This window comes from Nannobrachium achirus (genome assembly GCF_963921795.1).
Source record: "Nannobrachium achirus genome assembly, chromosome: 2".
Taxonomy (NCBI): domain Eukaryota; kingdom Metazoa; phylum Chordata; class Actinopteri; order Myctophiformes; family Myctophidae; genus Nannobrachium; species Nannobrachium achirus.
Window position 1 is genome coordinate 60,035,788 of NC_137811.1, and position 19,389 is coordinate 60,055,176.

A 19,389-nucleotide genomic window follows, 5' to 3' on the forward strand; every position below is an offset into this window, starting at 1 on the left:
CGAGGATCAAGATTTGATCCTCGAGTTTGTCATGACTCATGCACAGGGATCCATGCAAAAGCTGCCTCAAGGCTGAAAGGTTTTGTTAGGCCAAGCCCCAATCTGCAGTTTGTGAAACAGCATGATGGAACAGCAGTGCTCTGTTTCCTAAACTATTAGCACAATTTATACAATTTCATGATTATTGTTCTAAACCTACGGTATGTTCTTGCTGTTCTACATACAGCCAAGACGAATTCACATACTCTTTCATCTTAAAATATTGTAATAATATCCCTTATTACTGTAGTGCTTCACTTTAACAGCCACATGGGTTAGAAAGGATTAGCACGTATAATGTATAAATCATCCTTTAGAGAAAGCCAAGAGTTAGCCAAGAGAAAGAAGTAAGTTTTGGCCTCTATGGAATCCAAATATGACTGAAATCAGTGGTGGCGACTGAGAACATGAATCCAATCCATGCATGTGTAACTGAGATGAGAGGTGGTCTTACCTTCATGAGCATAGAGCTGGACTGGGAGGGTATGGCTGACAACTGCTGGAGCAGGCCCTGCGTGACGCTCAGACTCTGCTTCAGACTGTCATTCTCTGCTGACAGACACAACACCCGCTTCTCTGAGTCCGTCACACCCTGACAACATACAGCACACACACACACACACACAACAATGAGATCCTCCCATGAGCAAATACATCAAGATATCACGTTCAGTTATGGCCTGTTGATCCCCGCAAACAGGGAGATCCCTGGAGCCTACAGACCTAAGGGTCAGTCAGCTTGTGTGAGTGTCTTATCTGTGTGTCCAGAGTCAATATCACAAACCGCTGGACAGATTGGCACCAAATTTGTAGTGCACACTGCCAGTAGGCCACATGTCACGTCTTGTCGTTGTCGAGTGAATACCATTCCTTTTTTATTATTATTTTAAAAATAAAATACTGAAAATATCAGATCTATAAGCTCACAATGCCCTACCTTTGTGCTACACTCAGTAGGACAAAAACACTAAAAGTTGAAAACATGGAGATACAAGGTTTTTGCCCAAAAGCAAGATACAGTATGTTATACTTTTTGAAGTCTTTCATGTATTTCATTTGTATAATTGAAGTCTATCTGATCAGGCTGAAAACCTGCGTGTGACTGTGCGGGTGTGCACACATGTGTGTTGCTTGTGCGTGTTGTGTATGTGTTTTTATTCAGGTTCAAGGTCTTATTCTTTTGTTTCATTGCAACACATTCTCGTCTTATAAGTGTTATCTATTTTGTTTGTCATGTTTTACCTAATTGCCTATTTTAGTTTTTATTTTGAAGAACGTCGTGTGACGTGCCTACACCTGTCGCATGAAATGTCCTAAATAAATACATTTGACTTGACTTTGTGTGTGTGTGTGTGTGTGTGTGTGTTCTGTGCACGGCTGCACGCGTGTGTGTGTGTGGTGCTTACAGAGTCAGTTCTCAGCCGGGACAGCTCCTCCTCGCGCTCCTCAATACCACTCTTCAGCTCGTCGATCTGCAGTGGAAATGGTAGAGGTTGAAAACTGTAAGTGAGTGACACGATATTAAAATGGTAATAAACAACTTACATTTAGGCCACACAACTGCATAAAAGTCACTTATGAGTAGCACACTGAGTGATACTGTGAGTTATGACTTCTAAAGTGACAATTTAAGGACTTTTTAATACATCTAAAATGACAAATTCAACATTGGTCAAATTGTAAAATATTAGAGGCTGAAATTGTGAAAATAGCCGATCTACATGCTCACAACGCTTCACAACATGAGGCGTTGTGATCATGTAGATCGGCTATTCTATTCACAATAGAACTGTGTCATACAAATGTAATGCCTCAATTCTTAGTGCTCGTAGGGTGGTGGGGTCCCCAGTTAAAATATGATTATTTTGGGGGTCACGGCCTGAAAAGGTTGAGAACCACTGGAGTAATAGACCAGATTTGACATGGATAAAGAAAGCGTCAGAACAGGTACCTGCTGTTGGAATGCCTGGATGCGGGAGTGTCTGTCCTGGTCCTTCTGCTCCAGCTGGGCCTGCAGCAGACGGAGCTCTCCCCTCAGCTGACTGCGCTCCCCCTGCAGGCCGGACAGGGACTGCACCAGCCTGTGGAGCCCAGCCAGGCTCCCAGCATCACTGCTGCACTCACCTGCAGGGACACCACAGCAGCAGCATCAGCAACTGGGGTTTTGAGCCCTACGTTTTTGAGCCCTACGTTTCAATCACGCACTAATTGTCTCCACCAGGCCGAAAGGCATGGTCGAGACTATGTTTCGGGTTTTGCCCCATTTTCATCCGTCCGTCCGTTCCGTTTGTCCGTCCGTAGGTGTGTCCGTCCGTCCGTGTGTGTGTGTGTGTCTGTGTGTGTGTGTGTGTGTCCGTCTGTCTGTCCGTCCATCCGTCTGTCTGTTACCAGCTAATCTCCGGCACCATTGGCCCGGTCTCTGCCAAACTGTGCACACACAATCCCTGGATGCCAATTCAGAACCTCTGCCCCACATCTTTCACATTGGCCTGTTATAGCGCAACCAGGAGGCCACAATAATCTACCTGACCTGGCGGAGACCTGTGCTCGGAAGAGCACTGCTTCTAGTTTGTTAGTTAGATCACTTTATGAACCCTGATTTAAAACAAGGAAATGAATCATCATGCAGCAGCAGCAGCAGCAAGCAGAATCATTACTATGTTATCACCCCCCCCCCCCCCCCCCCAACTCATTTTCATATTAGACCAACCAGAAATAGTGTCAGTCTTCGTGCCTTAAGCCTCTCTTGACCTGTTATCTGTATGTAGGTCTTTTTCCATTTAAGACTGTATGCCACAAAGGACGTTTGAATACTTGTATGAGTAAATATTAATGAAGCACTGTCCGTATGCACTTAAAGCTCTTGCACACACAACGTTGTCACAGTATACTGCAGTGTAGGTAACACTGTTGTTGGTGTGTTCCCATTTTTACAACTCCCCAGAGCAACAACACACACATGATGGAGTGTGGGCTGACTTTGTCTCACGTGTAAGGCTACCAGTACCACCTATGACCTATATTCTACACTTTCTTTATTTTATTGTTTTAATCTCTTACACCACTTTTTTAAAACCACTTTCAACCTTGGTCTCCATTTTGGACATGTCATTCTAGGCACACAATTAACAATGTTATGAAAATGTCCCCAAAATGTCTGAAACGTTTACACTATAAAGAAAAGTCATATCACATCGTGACACGTTGTCAGCTTGTAAATCAGCTTTTTTCGCTATTGATAGTACGAATGAGTATATTGTAGGGCTTAAGCCTTAAGTGGTTAATCTTTGGGGCTTATGTGTAATGTGTGTGAGGAGCCTGCAAATCCAAATGTCCATTATGCTCAAATGATTTGCTAAAGTTCAACAGAAAGCCGAAGAGACGTGAGCAACGTGCCTGCCTGCCCCACAGCGTTTTAATCCATTCCTCCGTGTGAATGATTCATCAGCCTATGGTCACAATGGATTCTCTTCACCAGGTTGTTCGGTAATTAAATCCATGCTTAATTCATGCTCCATCGTACGACGGTGTTGCACGCAGAAAACAGAAGCTACAAGCTCACAAGGTGTCATAGACGCAATGCCTTGTGATCTTGTAGATCTGCTGTTTTCGAATAGCTACATGTAAATGCAGCATGTACATCTGAAGTCCAAAAATACCAAGTGTTGGGTAGAAACACAGACATCAAAATAGAATATAGTCATGAAAAACTAAATAGATAATAGTAAAAAACAAATAGAATAGAGTCTGTACTCTGTACACTGGATCAAGCTCTGATATTTTTTATTTAGATTACCTGTCAGCTGACCCAGTTTAGTAGACTACTCTAATAGGTGTGTCTTCCTTTAGTATTCTTGTCTGAGGAAGAGCTGCACTACCAGCCTCGAAACCTCAAAACCTCAATAAAAAAGATACCCTTGGGGTTTGAACCAGTCGAGTGTGCAGACTCTAGTCTATTCTATTTGGGTATAAATAAGGCTTCAGTGAGGTGTGATGTGCCAGTAGTAGCTCTGGGAAACGAGAGTGGGAGCCAGTGGTGGAAAAAGTACTCAACTGTTTTAATTAAGGGAAGTATCAATACTGTAATGTAGAAATACTCTGTTACAAGTCTGGAATTCAAAATTGAAAGTAAAAGTACAAAAGTATTGGTATCAAAATGTACTTAAAGTAGGCTACTCATTATGCAGAACGTCCCATTTCACACATTTTCAAATGTATTAAAATCTTTTAAAAATAGCAAATCTAGATCGTCTATTTTTAAATGGCCAAAATGTATATTGGGCTGAAGTGGGTAATGTATGTTTTATAATAATTGAATGAAATGTATAGTAACTAAAGTTTTCAAATATTTGTAGTGGAGTAAAAGTATAATATTTGCCTTGTGAAGTAGAAGTAAAAGTATTATGGAAATACTGAAGTGAAGTACAAATTCCTCAAAATTGTACTTAAAGGGGAAGACCACCCATTTTCAATATTGAAATGTGTCATTAATATACCTTAGAGGAGTTGTGTGGAAATTGGAAAAAAAAAAGGTTCCCCCTCTTGGATTGATTTTGGGGTTTGTATTGTAAAGTACAACAGTGTGATGTCATCACATTGTACTTTACAATACAAACCCCAAAATCAATCTTCCAGTTCTAGACAACACAGGGGTACTTTTTTCAATTTCCACACAACTCCTCTAAGGTATATTAATGACACATTTCAATGTTGAAAATGGGTGGTCTTCCCCTTTCAGTACAGTACTTGAGTAAATGTACTTAGTTACTTTACATCGCCGGTGGGAGCTACATGGATGTAGCGGGGCAGATAAATGCATTTTTGCACTAAAATACTTCAGAAGTGGAAAGAAACCTAAAACTTTTCACAAGTACTCCTTAGGGGTTGTTCCTATGATAAAACACATTAGACACTGAAAAATCAAAATGGCTGCCATGTTTCCAAGATGGCTGCCTCTGAACAGTACCCCAGCCAGTTAATGTCCGATTTTCATAATATTAGAGTTGTTTTGTAGGTTTTAAAACATCCTGAGTTCATTTATTACACTTTTAAAGCAGCCAGAATAACCTTTCTGACTTTTGGTTGGGGTCTTTCCTCACCTGGGACCCCAAAACAGACCCCTGAGCCTATTTCAGTAATCGCATTGCTCCTGCTCCAGAGCAATGTTAAATTAGATCATAACTGAAGCATTAAATTTGTTGTAACTGGGCTCTGAAAGCAAAAATGAGTAGTAGCAAATACCCAGGGGTCTTCCACAGGGGGTCCGGGACCCCTAGGGGGTCCTCAGAGTTACTACAGGGGGCCTGCCGTATCTTGATGGGGAAGTTCTTTTCTTTTTTTAACTGTTTTTATTAGTATTCTCAGTATTATTTATTACATTTTTGTGTGTTAGACAGGTTCACAGGTGTTACTGCAGGGATTGCAAGAATTAAGGTATTGCAACTTCTCACTTTGGGCGCGCAGTCTAACATGTCCATTTATTGCACTGCACTCACACTGACAACACAACACACACACACCTCTTTGTTGTTGTAAAGAAATTCACTACTATACATGTCCTCCCTAATAGTGTTGACAGTTTCCACTATAGCATTTGCAGGGAGGAGAGTGCAAGGCAGGTTATTGTTTGAGCAGCTGCACCGTCCCTTGTAACCTGCTTTGCAGCCACATTTGATGAGCTCAAGTACTGCCTTTGCAGCAGGGAGGGCAAGAAACCTGACTGGACATACCCTCCACTCTCTGAATTCCATCTATTTTTTTCAATTGATGGAAGCTCAGGGCAATTTGTCAGGTATGACAAAGTAGGCATCATAATAGGATACCTTCATCAAGGGACATGATTTTGAGGAAGTGCAAACACATGAAGAGGCTGATACCCCGATTCCTTATCAAGTCCTTGCCTCCGGTACAAAAAAAGGAAATTTATATATTTGAGTGAGTTCAAGTTATTGGATGTTACAAATGTCAAGGGTTCCTTTGCGTACATAGTTTTTCAGGTGCTGACTGGGGAAGAACATTTGTTGGAATCACCAAAAAGATTGCAACATTGCAGTCGGAACATTTTGCATGCCATGTTTACAGTTCAAAAGGTCCAACAACCCTGGGATTACTCAGATGGGAACTATTTCTGTCAAAGAACTTGGAGGGTGAGATGCTACCTCCAACTCGTGCTGCACTGCTACCACATTACCTCCGCGCCAACTCTGTGCAGGATAAATCATACCTGACCATACCATACCCTGTGCTTCCACCAATCGAAGAAAATAGATGGAATTCAGAGAGTGTAGGGTATATTCCAGTCAGGTTTCTTGCTCTCCCTGCTCCAAAGGCAGTACTTGAGCTCATCAAATGTGTCTGCAAAGCAGGTTGTAAGGGACGGTGCAGCTGCTCAAATAACCTGCCTTTCACTCTATGCTATGGTGGAGACTGTGTCAACACTATTAGGTTGGACATTGAAGATGATGATGATGAAGACGAATATATCCTGCATGTCTGAAATTACTGTATTGTAGTGAATCTCTTTGGGCGTAATTGACCATGGGCTCTAATAAGGTGAGGGTTTTGGGGTGACAATAACAAAGAGGTGTGTGTGTGTGTGTGTGTGTGTGTGTGTGTGTGTGTGTGTGTGTGTGTGTGTGTGTGTGTGTGTGTGTGTGTGTGTGTGTGTGTGTGTGTTTGGTCAGTGTGAGTGCAGTGCAATAAATGGAAATAATGTTCTGCACCCAAAGTGAAAAGTTGCAATACCTTCATTATTGCAATCCCTGCAGTAACAGCTGTCAACCATAACTGTTTAACACAAAAAAACATTATAAATAATACTGAGAATAGTAATAAACCATCAAAGTACAATACATAAAACCAGGATACATAAAAACATTCGAAGTTTCAAAAAGAAATTCAGATTTGGCAGGCCCCCTGTAGTAGATCTGAGGATCCCCCCCAGGGGTCCCGGACCCCCCGTGGAAGACCTCTGTTATTTGCTACCAGTCATTTTTTTTTATTTCAGAGCATATTTCAGATCTAATTTAACATTGTTCTGGAGCAGGAGCAGAGCGATTACTGAAATAGGCTCAGGGGTCTGTCCAGGTGGTCCCAGGTGAGGAAAGACCCCAACCAAAAGTCAGAAAGGTTATTCTGGCTGCTTTAAAAGTGTAATAAATGAACTCTGGATGTTTTAAAACCTACAAAACAACTTTAATATTATGAAAATTCGATATTAACTGGCTGGCGTCCTGTAAAACATATCCGAAAAGGCGGCCATCTTTAAAACTGGCGGCCATTTTGAAAATTAAGTGTCTAATGTGATTTTTCTAAAGAATGACCCAAGAGGTACACTCTGTAAAATTTTGGTGCTTCTTTCCAGAACTGAAGTATTGTTCTCCTTAACTGCCCCGCTAATGGTGGGAGTGTCAGAGTGCTGTGCACACCAGGGAGGCTCTCAAAAACGTGATTCACACAAACGTGGGAGCATTGGAAGTGAGGCGCTCCACACAGGCCTTGTGCATTTCAAAACAGACCTCTTAAAATAGGGTATATGGGAATTTGTTCCATCTGACAGCGTGAAGTGGGCTAATGAAAATATAACAATAAGATGTAGGCTAACCTAACTAAGTAACGATAAAACGTAGGCTAATAAAAAAAGACAACACACACGCATTATATTCTGATAGTAATAATTGCTATATATTGTTTGTTCAGTAACAAAGGTCTCCCCATCTCTTTAATAAGCAGAAAATACATTTTCAGGAGAGAGTAGGCCTACCCATTTATCTAATTTTTAGTGTTCCAGTTCCAATTCCGTCTGCCTATTTATATAGTACTATAGAGCTATTTAACACTTATTTGACCCAAAAGAGAAATTAGATATTCGCCCAGGACCCAAACTAGTGAAAATGGTAGATCTACTGTACAAGCTCACAATGCATCGCTTTGTGCTGCGTTGAGAGCTTGTAGATCGGCTATTTTCACTACTTCCTAAACATTTGCTTTGTAATTCATGGAAGTTCTTTGATATTATTCTTTGATATTTTTATTTGATATTTTTAATAAAATTACTGAAAAAAATCATTGAATTTTGGGTTAGGGGTAGATAAAAAACAAATAGCCTAAAAAATGTAGGAAACAAAAATTAAGGCGACACACAAAAAATGCGAACCACAGATGTATGGGAAACAGTGGTCTAATAATGCATATCTAACTGGAGGTCCTTGTATTTAAAAAGGTTGAGAACTGGTGTAGACAGCAGTGCATTGCCGCTCCAGTCAGACCTGCTCTATGCAGTACATCCCAGTAAACAACCAAACAGGCTTTCCCTCATAACAGTGGGAAGAAAGCAGGCCTGGGGCTATTTATAACACAACACAGGAGCACGTGTCGTGGACACTACCATGTGCCAGGGCTTGTACGTGCCCTTATACTGGGGGAAGAAAACGGCTCTCTCAGGGATGTTTTATTCATGCCAGAGAGCGACTGAGTCGCTAATCTAGTGCCATGCACACTCATTGCCGAACCATGTTACTTTATGCTACACATTATGATAAGACAGCACGCCTGAGGTCCGCTACTTAAGTCCTTCCCACCACCAACCCCCCTACACACACACACACACACACACACACACACACACACACACACACACACACACACACACACACACACACACACACACACACACACACACACACACACACAGCTGCCTACACGTGTGCACAACCCTCCCAATAACAAGGTCAGTAAGATCTTGCATGTAATTCTGAACCTTATCAAATCACCCAAAATATTTCTTCAAATCCAGCATGCTCAATCAGCACTGTGTCTGTGTTTAGTTGGTGAATGTCAGCTAATGAAAGCTTGGACAGAATCAAATGTGTGTGGAGGAGTCTGCCGACATTAAGACTCCTGATAAGGGGGATCAGTGGCGGTTGGTATGTATATTGCGCCCTAGGCGAGGTAGTATAGCGCCGCCCTATGGCCGCGCGAAGCGCGGCGCCGGAAAAATCGGTTATTTGCGGGCAAATTATGCATTTTTTCAAGTTATTTGCGGGCAAATTATGCATTTTTTCAAGTTATTTGCGGGCAAATTATGCGGTTCGGTTCTACACGGCGGCAGAACCATTTTGGGCTTAATATAATAGGGTTTATAAAAGCATGATCTGACTGTCTTAGTCTTACCTTGGGCTGGTCAGGAGGAAATGGTTCTTTCACAGTCACGCACAGTGAGACAAAGTCCTGGCTGATAGAGCCTGAGGTTTGTGTTTTGTAGAGGAAGTCAGGTACAAAATGATCCTCTCCATGTGATGTTTCAGGGCAAGCAGCTATATTATAATATCTACCGGTAGTCACGTCCATAGTAGTGAAGAGCTCGAACTCCATGCTTTATTTTTAACAGATGTTGTTTTCAATTTCAATACTGGCGCGTGAATATGACATCACATCAGGAGGGGAGGGGGGGGGGCTGCCTGGAGCTGCCAGCCTCTATCACTACCACCAGGGGGTGTTGTTGTATTCGGTCTGAGTGGACTGTTGATCTTACGTCTGCTCTGCAGGGCCGTCACTTTACTTTTTTTTTTCTTTTTCTTCTTCTGGCGCCCCCGCAAAGTGGCGCCCTGGGCAATGGCCCCGCTAGCCCCCCCTGCCGGCCGCCCCTGAGGGGGATTGTTTGGATTAAGTTGTCAGGCTAATGAATATATATTTTGGTTTTAATCTGACTGTCTGCGATTGGCTGTACCAGTACATCCCATACATTGGACAGACAGGCACCCGATTGGCTGGTGCCGCTTCATAGCCTTGCAGAACACACTATCCCATATCCTGGAGGCAGGGGCGTCGCACCAAATTCTGGGCCCTGGGTACAAGGATTCACTGCGGGCCCCCCATGAATGTTCTTCATAGGGGGAGGGGGTTTAACCCATTTAGACAGATATACAAGCTCACAGCGTGGCACTAAGTTACTAATCTTTTTTTTTAACCTATGTTTCTATGTCAGTGGTGCTCAAACCTTTTCATGTGAAGGACCCCCAAAATGATATGTATTTGGCCACGGACCCCCATCTCAAAATATTTAGTTCCAGGGACCCCCCAGAAGCAAAATTTGAGTTACAAATGTTCTCTTAAAAAATACACATTTTCACGACTTTTCAAAAATAGCAGATCTACAAGCTCGCAGCGCTGTGAGCTTTTCAATAGCTAAAGTATAAAATAATTAAGGCCCCTCCACCTTGGGCTCTGGTAATCCAGTCGTACTTTTCCCCCCTTGTGACGCCCCTGGCTGTGGACACACACACACACACACACACGAGCACACACACACACACACACACACACACACACACACACACACACACACACACACACACACACACACACACACACACACACACACACACACACACACACACATGATGATGTAACTGGCAGGGGTTGATAGATTTCCTCTATCTGGTCCTTGTGTTCCTAGGCGTGTGCGATATGAAGGCCAGCAGGTTCACAGCATCATGTCATCTCCAGTGCCAACTTGATTTATAGCACCAACCTTGCAAATGTAATCATTCTGCTCATCTGACTCTGATGTTCTTCCCATAAACCTCTAAACACAAATGGACCAAAAGTGAAACATGGCACTTTTTTTCTTCTCTCTCTTATAGTAACTAAGTACATTTACTTAAGTACTGTACTTAAGTACAGTTCTGAGGTATTTGTACTTTACTTGAATATTTCCAATTTCCAATACTTTTACTTCTACGCCACTACATTTATTTGACAACTTTAGTTGCTAGTTACTGTAGATGTGATTTTTATTACTAAACATACATTTTCCACTTCAGCCCTATACAGTATATGATTTGGCCATTTGAAAATAGACAATCTACAAGCTAACAATGCGTTGCGATATGACAGATCGGCTATTTTCAAAAGATTTTTTTTTTGTGGCTTTTATGCCTTCATTGGATAGGACAGCAGACCGACGGGAAATGGGGGGAGAGACGGGGAACGACTCGCGGCAAAGGTTGTCCGAATCGTGAATCGAACCGGCGACGCCGCTAGGCACCCACACCCATGTGGCAATGCCCAAGTGGCATGCGCCCGGACCAGCAGGCCAGCGGGTGCCCCCAAATGATTTTTATACATTTTATGCATTTGAAAACTTGTGAAACAGGATATTCTGCACTTACTTTCTACTTTTGGTACTTTAAGTACATTTTCATGCCAATAATGTTGTAATTTTACTCAAGTAAATTTTGAATTCCGGACTGGCTGCACCCACACCAAAGTACCTATGAGAGTGGAATCCGCGTTCCACCAATGCATTTCAATGGGGAGTGGGGGGGGAGTGCTCTCACCTGGGCTCCAAGGGCTGGGTGTGTGGGGGAGTACTCTCACCTGGGCTCCCAGGGCTGGGCCTGGGGGTGTGGGGGGAGTGCTCTCACCTGGGCTCCAAGGGCTGGGTGTGTGGGGGGAGTACTCTCACCTGGGCTCCCAGGGCTGGGGGTGTGGGGGGAGTGCTCTCACCTGGGCTCCCAGGGCTGGGGGTGTGGGGGGAGTGCTCTCACCTGGGCTCCCAGGGCTGGGGGTGTCGGGGGAGTGCTCTCACCTGGGCTCCCAGGGCTGGGGGTGTCGGGGGAGTGCTCTTGCTGGGTGATGACCTCCTCCAGGCTGGCGATAACGCTGCTCTTGTCTCGCAGCCTCTGGCGGTAGGAGGCCCTCAGGGCCTTCATCTGGCGCCGGTGCTGCATGCGGTGCCTCTTGAGCTGCACGCGGTACTGGTCAGCCTGCTGCTGCAGCTGCTGGAAGTGGGAGTACTGCTCCAGGAAGGTCAGCAGGTGGGACATCACCGCCACCAGGGGAGACTCCGCCAGCTGCCAGGGAGAGACAGACGTTTTTGCAAAGAAGTCAAAAATAGAAAGTCCCATATCGTCTCTGTCGGGCAGAAACCTTGTATCTCCAAGTTTCAAAATATTTTTTCGTAGTAGTAAAGCCCTGCTTCATCATAAAGGCCGTCGCACAAAAGTAGTGAAAACAGCAGATCTACAAGCACACAACGCCTTGCGGTGAGTGGCGTTGTGTGCTTGTAGATCGGCTGTTTTGTAGATCCGTCTCTGTGCGTGTGTGCTGCGTTGTGTTAGAGCAGTGGTTCTCAAAGTGGGGTCTGGGGACCCCAGGTGTCCTTGAAGGGGTTCCAGGGGGTCCCCAGCAAACTTGGTTAATATAGCATCCCAATCCATTTAAACACTTTAACCCTACATTTTACCTCGACTATTCAAAAATGGACAATGTACAAATGTGGCGACCCGTTTTGAGATTGTAGATGTGCTATTTTTGCAACATTTTTAAAATACTCTTGCAACCTCAGACAGTATTTTCAGATGGGGGTCCGCCGCCAAATACATATCAACTTAACTTGGGGGTCCTCAACATGAAAATGTTTGATAACCACTGTTTTCATTACCTTCCCTGATGTTTCCAGCTGCACCTGAGAAGCTCTCCTCTTGTCAGCCTCCTGCTTGAATGACAGAAATGCAGCTAGAGGAGTGCATGCTGGGATATCTGGCAGGCCGTCCTCGTCGTCATCACTGAGAGACGGGCCATCACTGTCACTGCTGCTACCTGTCAAACAATGACATCACTAAGAGACAGGCCATCAGCAATGACAAGCAATGTGAGCTACAGTTGCCTTGGTTGTGTATTGCAAGTGGTAACGGTGGCAATCTTAAGCTTGAATCCTATCGTTCTATTGTGAGGAGAACATGTGAAAATATGACGTTTCCCAATGTGGTGTGTGTCTCGGAAGATCGTTCCCAAAGGAAGAACCCGGACATGATTTATGTTCACTGACAGAGTTTAGATTTTTCACATTCAGGTTAATAGCGACAACACTGACAACAGATATACTGTAACTACAGTATGTAATGTCTATAGGTTGACGACCCGATGATTCTTGTCTATGGATGATGCGATGGTACAATTTCCCTCTGGGTTAACTAGGGTACTATCATTCTAATCCCAGGAACTGACGTAGTCATCATTCACTAATTTGCATAAATAATCAAAATTGGGTCTGCACAATCTATAAAATTCAATTCCATCATTATAGCTGAGCATAAAGGGGACTGAGTGATGTGTGTGCCATATGTGACTAGAATTAACAGAGCTGTGACAACTGGTGCATCCCAGGGAGGATAAACACTGTGAACCCATGCATGTGACCTTGGATAACATTATAAAAATGAAGTTAATCAGTGAGTGAAGAACTCACTTGAGTCACTGAGCTTTGCACAAGATTTTTTGCCCATCCTGGGGGTGTGGCCGTTCTTACTCTTGCTCCCAGTTTCCATGGTAACTGGCTCCTGATGACAGCACCAGACAGTGGAGGGGGAAAATATTTACATATTGTCATATCCACACAGACATACACCTGATTTATTCGTCGTCATACTACGAAATCACTGATGCTCTGCGTGAGCGAGACTGCCTGAATCGTTATTACACTCCTGTGAATGGAAGGGAGTAGTGGCGCGTGCACGGTCGCACGCGTATGCCATTTAACAATGCACATTTATACAGTATGTGAGGTATTTAGCTCAAGGTCTCACCCAGAGCACCACAATAGATCATCAGTATCACACCGATACTATAAGACCACAACATGGTCATAACTTGTAAAGTGGCTCTGGATAAGAGCCTAAATTGTACATTGTTAACTTGATGCCCAGATAATATCCCTCGCATCCTAAAGAGAGGTCAGATAAAGGCAAAGTGCCGTTACGAGAACAGAATCAAGAGCTACGAGGGAGATTACAAGGAGTCTTCTTTATCAAATCTGTTGATGGTGACAGACCCCCCTCCCAGCGAGGGTCGGCCCCCCGCTGACTGAAGCTAGACATACCTCCTCTGAGGAAGCTCCACACGCCCCCTCCTCATCCTCCTCCTTCTTGAAGACGGTGTAGAAAATGTAGACTAAAAGGGAGTAGAAGGCATACATCTCCTTCACCGTGAGCGGCCGGGGGTCACTGTGGAGTCACAGCACCGCCGTGAAATAACCAAAGACCGCTTCACACCTCCGATCTCGCTGCAGACGACAAAAAAATGTTTTTCATCCTGTTATTTCTGCAGCGCCATAACCTTTCTGCATAATCAATGAATGACAGACGAGAGCCACAAGTGCATGTGACAGAGCTGCTTTCATTTTCCCCTTCATTTAGCTCCCGGCGCTCTCCAGCATTCACGACACGTTCCCACTGCTTACCTGTCACAAGCCCCCCATCCTCGGGCAGCGTCAGTCCAAAGCTCTGTCTTGCATTTGTCTTTTTCTGCTCTGTTGTCACTGACAAAAACCCGACACGCTCACGTGCAGCAGCACCTCTCCTCTCGGCTGCAGCAGCATCCCTGCTCTGCCTGCACAGCTCCTGTTAATCCCCCCTCCTCTCCTCTCCTCTCCCCTCCCCTCCAGTCCAGTCCCCTCCCACCTCTTCCTCTCCACTCTTCATCCACAGGCTGCTAATACAGCAGGCATGCTCAGTGTAGCTCCCCGCTCCTCTGCAGTGGTGAAGCACTGGTTTTGGGACTGGGAGAGTGTTGGTGCAGCAGTGGGGGAGACAAACATCTCACGGACACTCACATCACATGGAAGGTCAAGCAGCTTCATCTGGGCCCGGACCGCTGGCCTAGTGGTCCAGTCACCGAGGCTCTAATGTGGCCCTGACTGGGTTCGAGTCCCGTTCCCGACGATCTTTACTGCATCTCCCTGTTTCCTGTCCATCTCCACTTTCCACTATAAATAAAGGCAGAAAAGCCCCAAAAATATATATTTAAAAAAAGCTTCATCAGGACAGTAGATGTGGACCAGGACAATACAGAGTTACCATATGCCTAGTATGATGCGTATGTATAGACACATTCACTAATTCAAGTCTGATTCACATATTCAGTGATTCACTTTATTAATCTGTGGACATTGCGGTTTTTAGATTGTGAACACTTAAAAATAAAACAGTTAAAAATGGAAACATCCTGTCAAAAATGTATACATTTAGACTTGAGTCTGAGTTTTCAGAAAATCTTCTATTTTTAATAAAATAAAATAAATATTGTTCTCTAACATGACACAGATGCTTTCCCGGTTTTAATGGCAGTGGTATAACATATATAGGCTTTCCTTAATGGGCTAAGGATAAAATGCTTGGATGAAGAGAAGTAGGCTATTTTCAGTATTTCCAGAATGCCCTTACTAACCATTGAAGCAGTCAACTGCTTCAATGGTTTTGTATGGATCATTGTTGTAGAGCCTTGTACAATGCAGCAGAAATGCTGAGGTTAAGGTAATCGCTACTCAAGGAGTCCTGGGACTCAAAGCCTGCAGCATCAACTCAAAATCTATCCAAGGAAAATTAACATCTTGCAAGAAGTGCCATAGATGTGCCTTTTAGTGACATAGATGACACCGCGATCCAAAAATAAATAGTGCTGGCTGAATTGCAGAGTCAAAACATTTTTTTTTTTACATATGTGCACATTTTTGAATATATATATGTTTTTACTAACATCCTTGCTTCTGGGGGTCCCTATTAAGAAAATATTTTGAAATGGGGGTCGGCAGGCCAGTCAATTTTGGGGATTCTTGACATGCAAAAGTTTGGGAACCACTGACCTAGAGACAGTTTTTTTTTCTTTTAGAAAACTGTTTTTAGAAATGTACACACTGAGACACATCAATAGATATGACATGATTAGTTCATGGTCACTGCAGAGTGCAGATCTTTTACCTGATGGTGAGAAAGTGCTGAGGCTGCATAAAGCAGCAGGATGGGTAATGAGAGGCCACAGCCTGTTTTGGAACCCTGAGCACATCCACTCACTGGAGGTATTCAGGGGCGTCACAAGGGGGGGAAAGTGGGACTGAGTTACTAGGGCCCAAGGTGGAGGGGCCTTCATTATTTTATGAAAAATAGCAGATACACAAGCTCACAGCGTGTGTGCAAATCTTTGAATATATGCATTTTTAGCGAACATTTGTAACTCATATTCTGCTTCTGGGGGGGTCCCTGGAACTAAATATTTTGAAATGAGAGACTGTGGCCAAATACATATCATTTGGGGGGTTTGAAAGGATTTGAAATATTCAAAGACTTGCACAAATTTCAGGATCTTTCAAAAATAGCAGATCTACAAGCTAGCAGCGCAGCACTTGGTGCTGCGCTGTGAGCTTGTATTATATCTGCTATTTTTCAATAGTTAAAGCACAAATAATGCAGGTTAAACCCCCTCCCCCTATGAAGAACAATCATGGGGGGCCCACAGTGAATCTTTGTACCCCGGGCCCAGAATTTGGTGCGACACCCCTGGAGGTATTGGCACACAGAGACGTGCTCGGTGTATTAAGAGTCGTATAGTGAGCCATGCTGCTGCATGCTGGGAGAACGTGCACGGTGGAAATGACACTGGGTTCCTGTCAGTGTTACTCACAGTCAAACCAATGGAGCCTCGTACATATTATGAAGTAGGGCTGGGCAATTAACAGGAAATATATGGAAACCAATATTTAGAAGCAATTACTGACTTTCTTGCTCATGTAGTTTAATCAAGCTTTTGTATTTAAATTTAACAAAAAAATATATATATATATATATATATATATGTTTTTCTTGTATATCAATGAATCAACACGATATCAATTACCATTAACCAGGGCGCCTGGTGGCCTAGTGGACCAGGCGCATACCATATAGGCATTGCCATTTCGGCATCAATGCCTGTCGGCGTCGCCGGTTCGATTCCCGATCCGGCCGACCTTTGCCGCATGTCACTCCCTGTCTCTCCCCCATTTCCTGTCAGTCTACTGTCCTATCCAATAAAGGCAAAAAGCCCAAAAACAAATCTTAAAAAAAAAAAAAAAATTACCATTAACCAATCATCAATTGTAATTCCCACAACATTCAAATAGAATTCTTTAAATGTTATATCGAGCCCGCCTGTCCTGTTTCACTCATAAATGTCACCGTGCAGACGTTAGATGCTCTCGAAATGCTGTTTCATCTCAACTTCAAATATTATTCATTCATTCATTCAAATAGGCAACATAGAAAATTGAGTAGTGCAAGTTACTGCACAAATTAAAGAAAGTCAACGCTGCAAAATCTAGTGTAATTTTTCACTCAGGATTCTTCAGTGTAGTGTAATATGCTGCTGCTTTTCATGGTAGCCAAACAATCAGGGGATAATTTAGAGTAGTAGTAGTAATTTTAGTAGTGAAATGGTCCTTGGTGACCACACATGCTGTACTAGCACTAGGACCAGGATTCTATTTTGACAAATAGACGTTTGGTCCTTCAGAACGCTGGTCCCTAAAGGTACTTTTCAGATGCATGTACGCACCTGTTGACCTGTCCAATCAGGGACTCATCCTGGCCTTCAGCTGACATCAGCAATTAACTTCTCTGTAGAACCAAACTTTGACTCAAATTTCAAAATCTAACCAACAAATATATACCGCATTTCATTATTACACATATAATGTTTGCAGAGATTTGCATTTTGTAGGGAGTGCTTGTAATAATAATCTGCTCTGTTCAATTAATGGCCTGTTTTCCGTCTAGAGACTCAGGTCAAAGTTATAATATGACATCAACACATTGGTTATAACTGCTTTAACAAAGCCTTGAAATGTGTGTTGGTCATCCACACTTTGTCAGTCAGTCAGTAGTTAAACAGTGCATAGATAAATTACTGTTAATGACTAATAATCACACACCACCCCCTCCTGGTGCTTGGGTGGCGCAGAGATAAAGTAAAGTTTCAATCCACTGTGGTGAAACCAACTACCTCTACTATTTTATGCTTTGTCAGACACGAAAATAGACAATCTACAAGCCATAACTGAGCCTGGGAATTGGCTATTTCCAAAATGTTTTTAGGTTTTGCGCCTATAATGACATTCTCAAAATAGGGACACCAGGTTAAGACAGCTTTAGTATGCTGGATACTCAGTCCCATGCTGTTACTTCCAGCAGAAGCTTGTGAAGGCCATGTCTGGAGGCCCAACATCCCACTGACATGCAGCCTTTCAGCAGACATTTGAGCAGTCCTTCCGCTGCAGCTGGAGATATGACTGAAGCCAGGGCTTTGGCACCGGCCCTGGGGGCCACCAATGAGGACAGACTGAGGGCCACGCCACCGAGGGCCCCTAGGGCGTTACCAGCGAACAGACACACCGTCAGGGAGCAGGACACAGACGACAGCGCCAGGCAACGGGTCATCAGTGTCAGCGCGTCAGGAGACATCCAGTCGCACAGTCCCAGGAAGAGGCAGGAGCCAATCAGGAGGAGGTGTGCTGTGTTGCGGTCTTCACTGAGCCACAGGAAGCCGAAGGAGAGCAAAGGTGAGGCCAGAACCTCACTGGCCCACTCCATGTCAGACTGGACAGAGCTCAGGTAAGGGATGGAGGCAGGCAGGAGACTCAGGCCAGCAGACAGGCCAAGAAGAAAAATACCTACTGAGGGAGCTCTGTGGTCCTGCAATGAGAGAGATGATTTGATTGAAGAATTTATTGGACGTTTGCATAGGAAAAAGTACAGTTTCATGACAGTACAAATCACTGGTACAAGTTCAACCAAAAGGAGGTCCTAGTAAGCTTTTTGGCTTATTTACACAGGAACCACTTTATGTAGGCCTATTGATTTATTGAATAGTTTATTAGCAGTTTGCAATAGAAAAAAGTACAGTTTCTTGACAGCACAAATCACTGGTACACTAAAAGGAGATCCTAGTAAGCTTTTCGGCGTATTAATTATTAACACAGGAACCACTAATCTCTGTATCTCTTATAATATTGAAAGATAACGACGGATAGAAGTACTTTGTCAGCACCAAAAGGGGAAAAAATATGAAAGCACTCATAAAAAATAACAAGGGAAAAAGAAATAATAGTAATAAAGTGAAATAAGTGAGATATTTACAAAGGAAAAGGGGAGGAAGGTATGGGTATGGGCTTAGAGTTTCGAGTAGCAGCCGTTTGTAGGTGACTTTATAGACTGATTTTGAAGGAGGCTAGGGATAACTTGTCTTGGACCAAATTCGAGCCTTGCCCTGCCCAGTGCCTTGTTCAGATAAAGATACTATCGGTGCTGTAAGCCTACCTTGAAGAGGTGATAGGATGAGTGCAGAGCAGAGGCGCACAGAATGGCATTGGAACACACTGTGATCCAGTCTGTTATACAGGATGCCATTGATCACAAACCCTTTGACTTTAAGCTGTTACGGAGCCAAAACCAACACCTGTTGGATATATTGATAACCTAGATTGATTGAGCCCAACACAAGGCGTGCCATCAAACTGTACAGAACCCACTGTACCAGAAA

General features: G+C 43.6%; 2 protein-coding genes across 2 annotated transcripts in view; both read right to left on the bottom strand.

Moving 5' to 3' along the window:
* The window catches only part of LOC308295502 (kinesin-like protein KIFC3), a gene marked incomplete at its 5' end in the record, with an annotated part of 29,494 nt that extends 15,477 nt beyond the window's left edge, over positions 1–14,017 (bottom strand). Inside the window, 7 exons of the mRNA XM_080738553.1 lie at positions 494–631; positions 1,446–1,511; positions 1,991–2,163; positions 11,630–11,894; positions 12,485–12,642; positions 13,292–13,382; positions 13,922–14,017. Of these exons, the coding sequence (XP_080594679.1) occupies positions 494–631; positions 1,446–1,511; positions 1,991–2,163; positions 11,630–11,894; positions 12,485–12,642; positions 13,292–13,382; positions 13,922–14,017 (987 nt within the window). The remainder of the gene's footprint in view (positions 1–493; positions 632–1,445; positions 1,512–1,990; positions 2,164–11,629; positions 11,895–12,484; positions 12,643–13,291; positions 13,383–13,921) is intronic.
* Positions 14,018–17,815: 3,798 nt separating this feature from the next.
* On the bottom strand, positions 17,816–19,282 carry LOC308302336 (transmembrane protein 276-like). The gene is made up of 2 exons (XM_080746592.1): positions 19,167–19,282; positions 17,816–18,542 (listed from the first exon to the last, which is right to left on the bottom strand). Exons 1-2 carry the CDS (start codon positions 19,254–19,256, stop codon positions 18,015–18,017), a joined length of 618 nt encoding a protein of 205 aa, XP_080602718.1. The 5' UTR covers positions 19,257–19,282; the 3' UTR covers positions 17,816–18,014.
* Between the last annotated feature and the right edge of the window lie 107 nt (positions 19,283–19,389).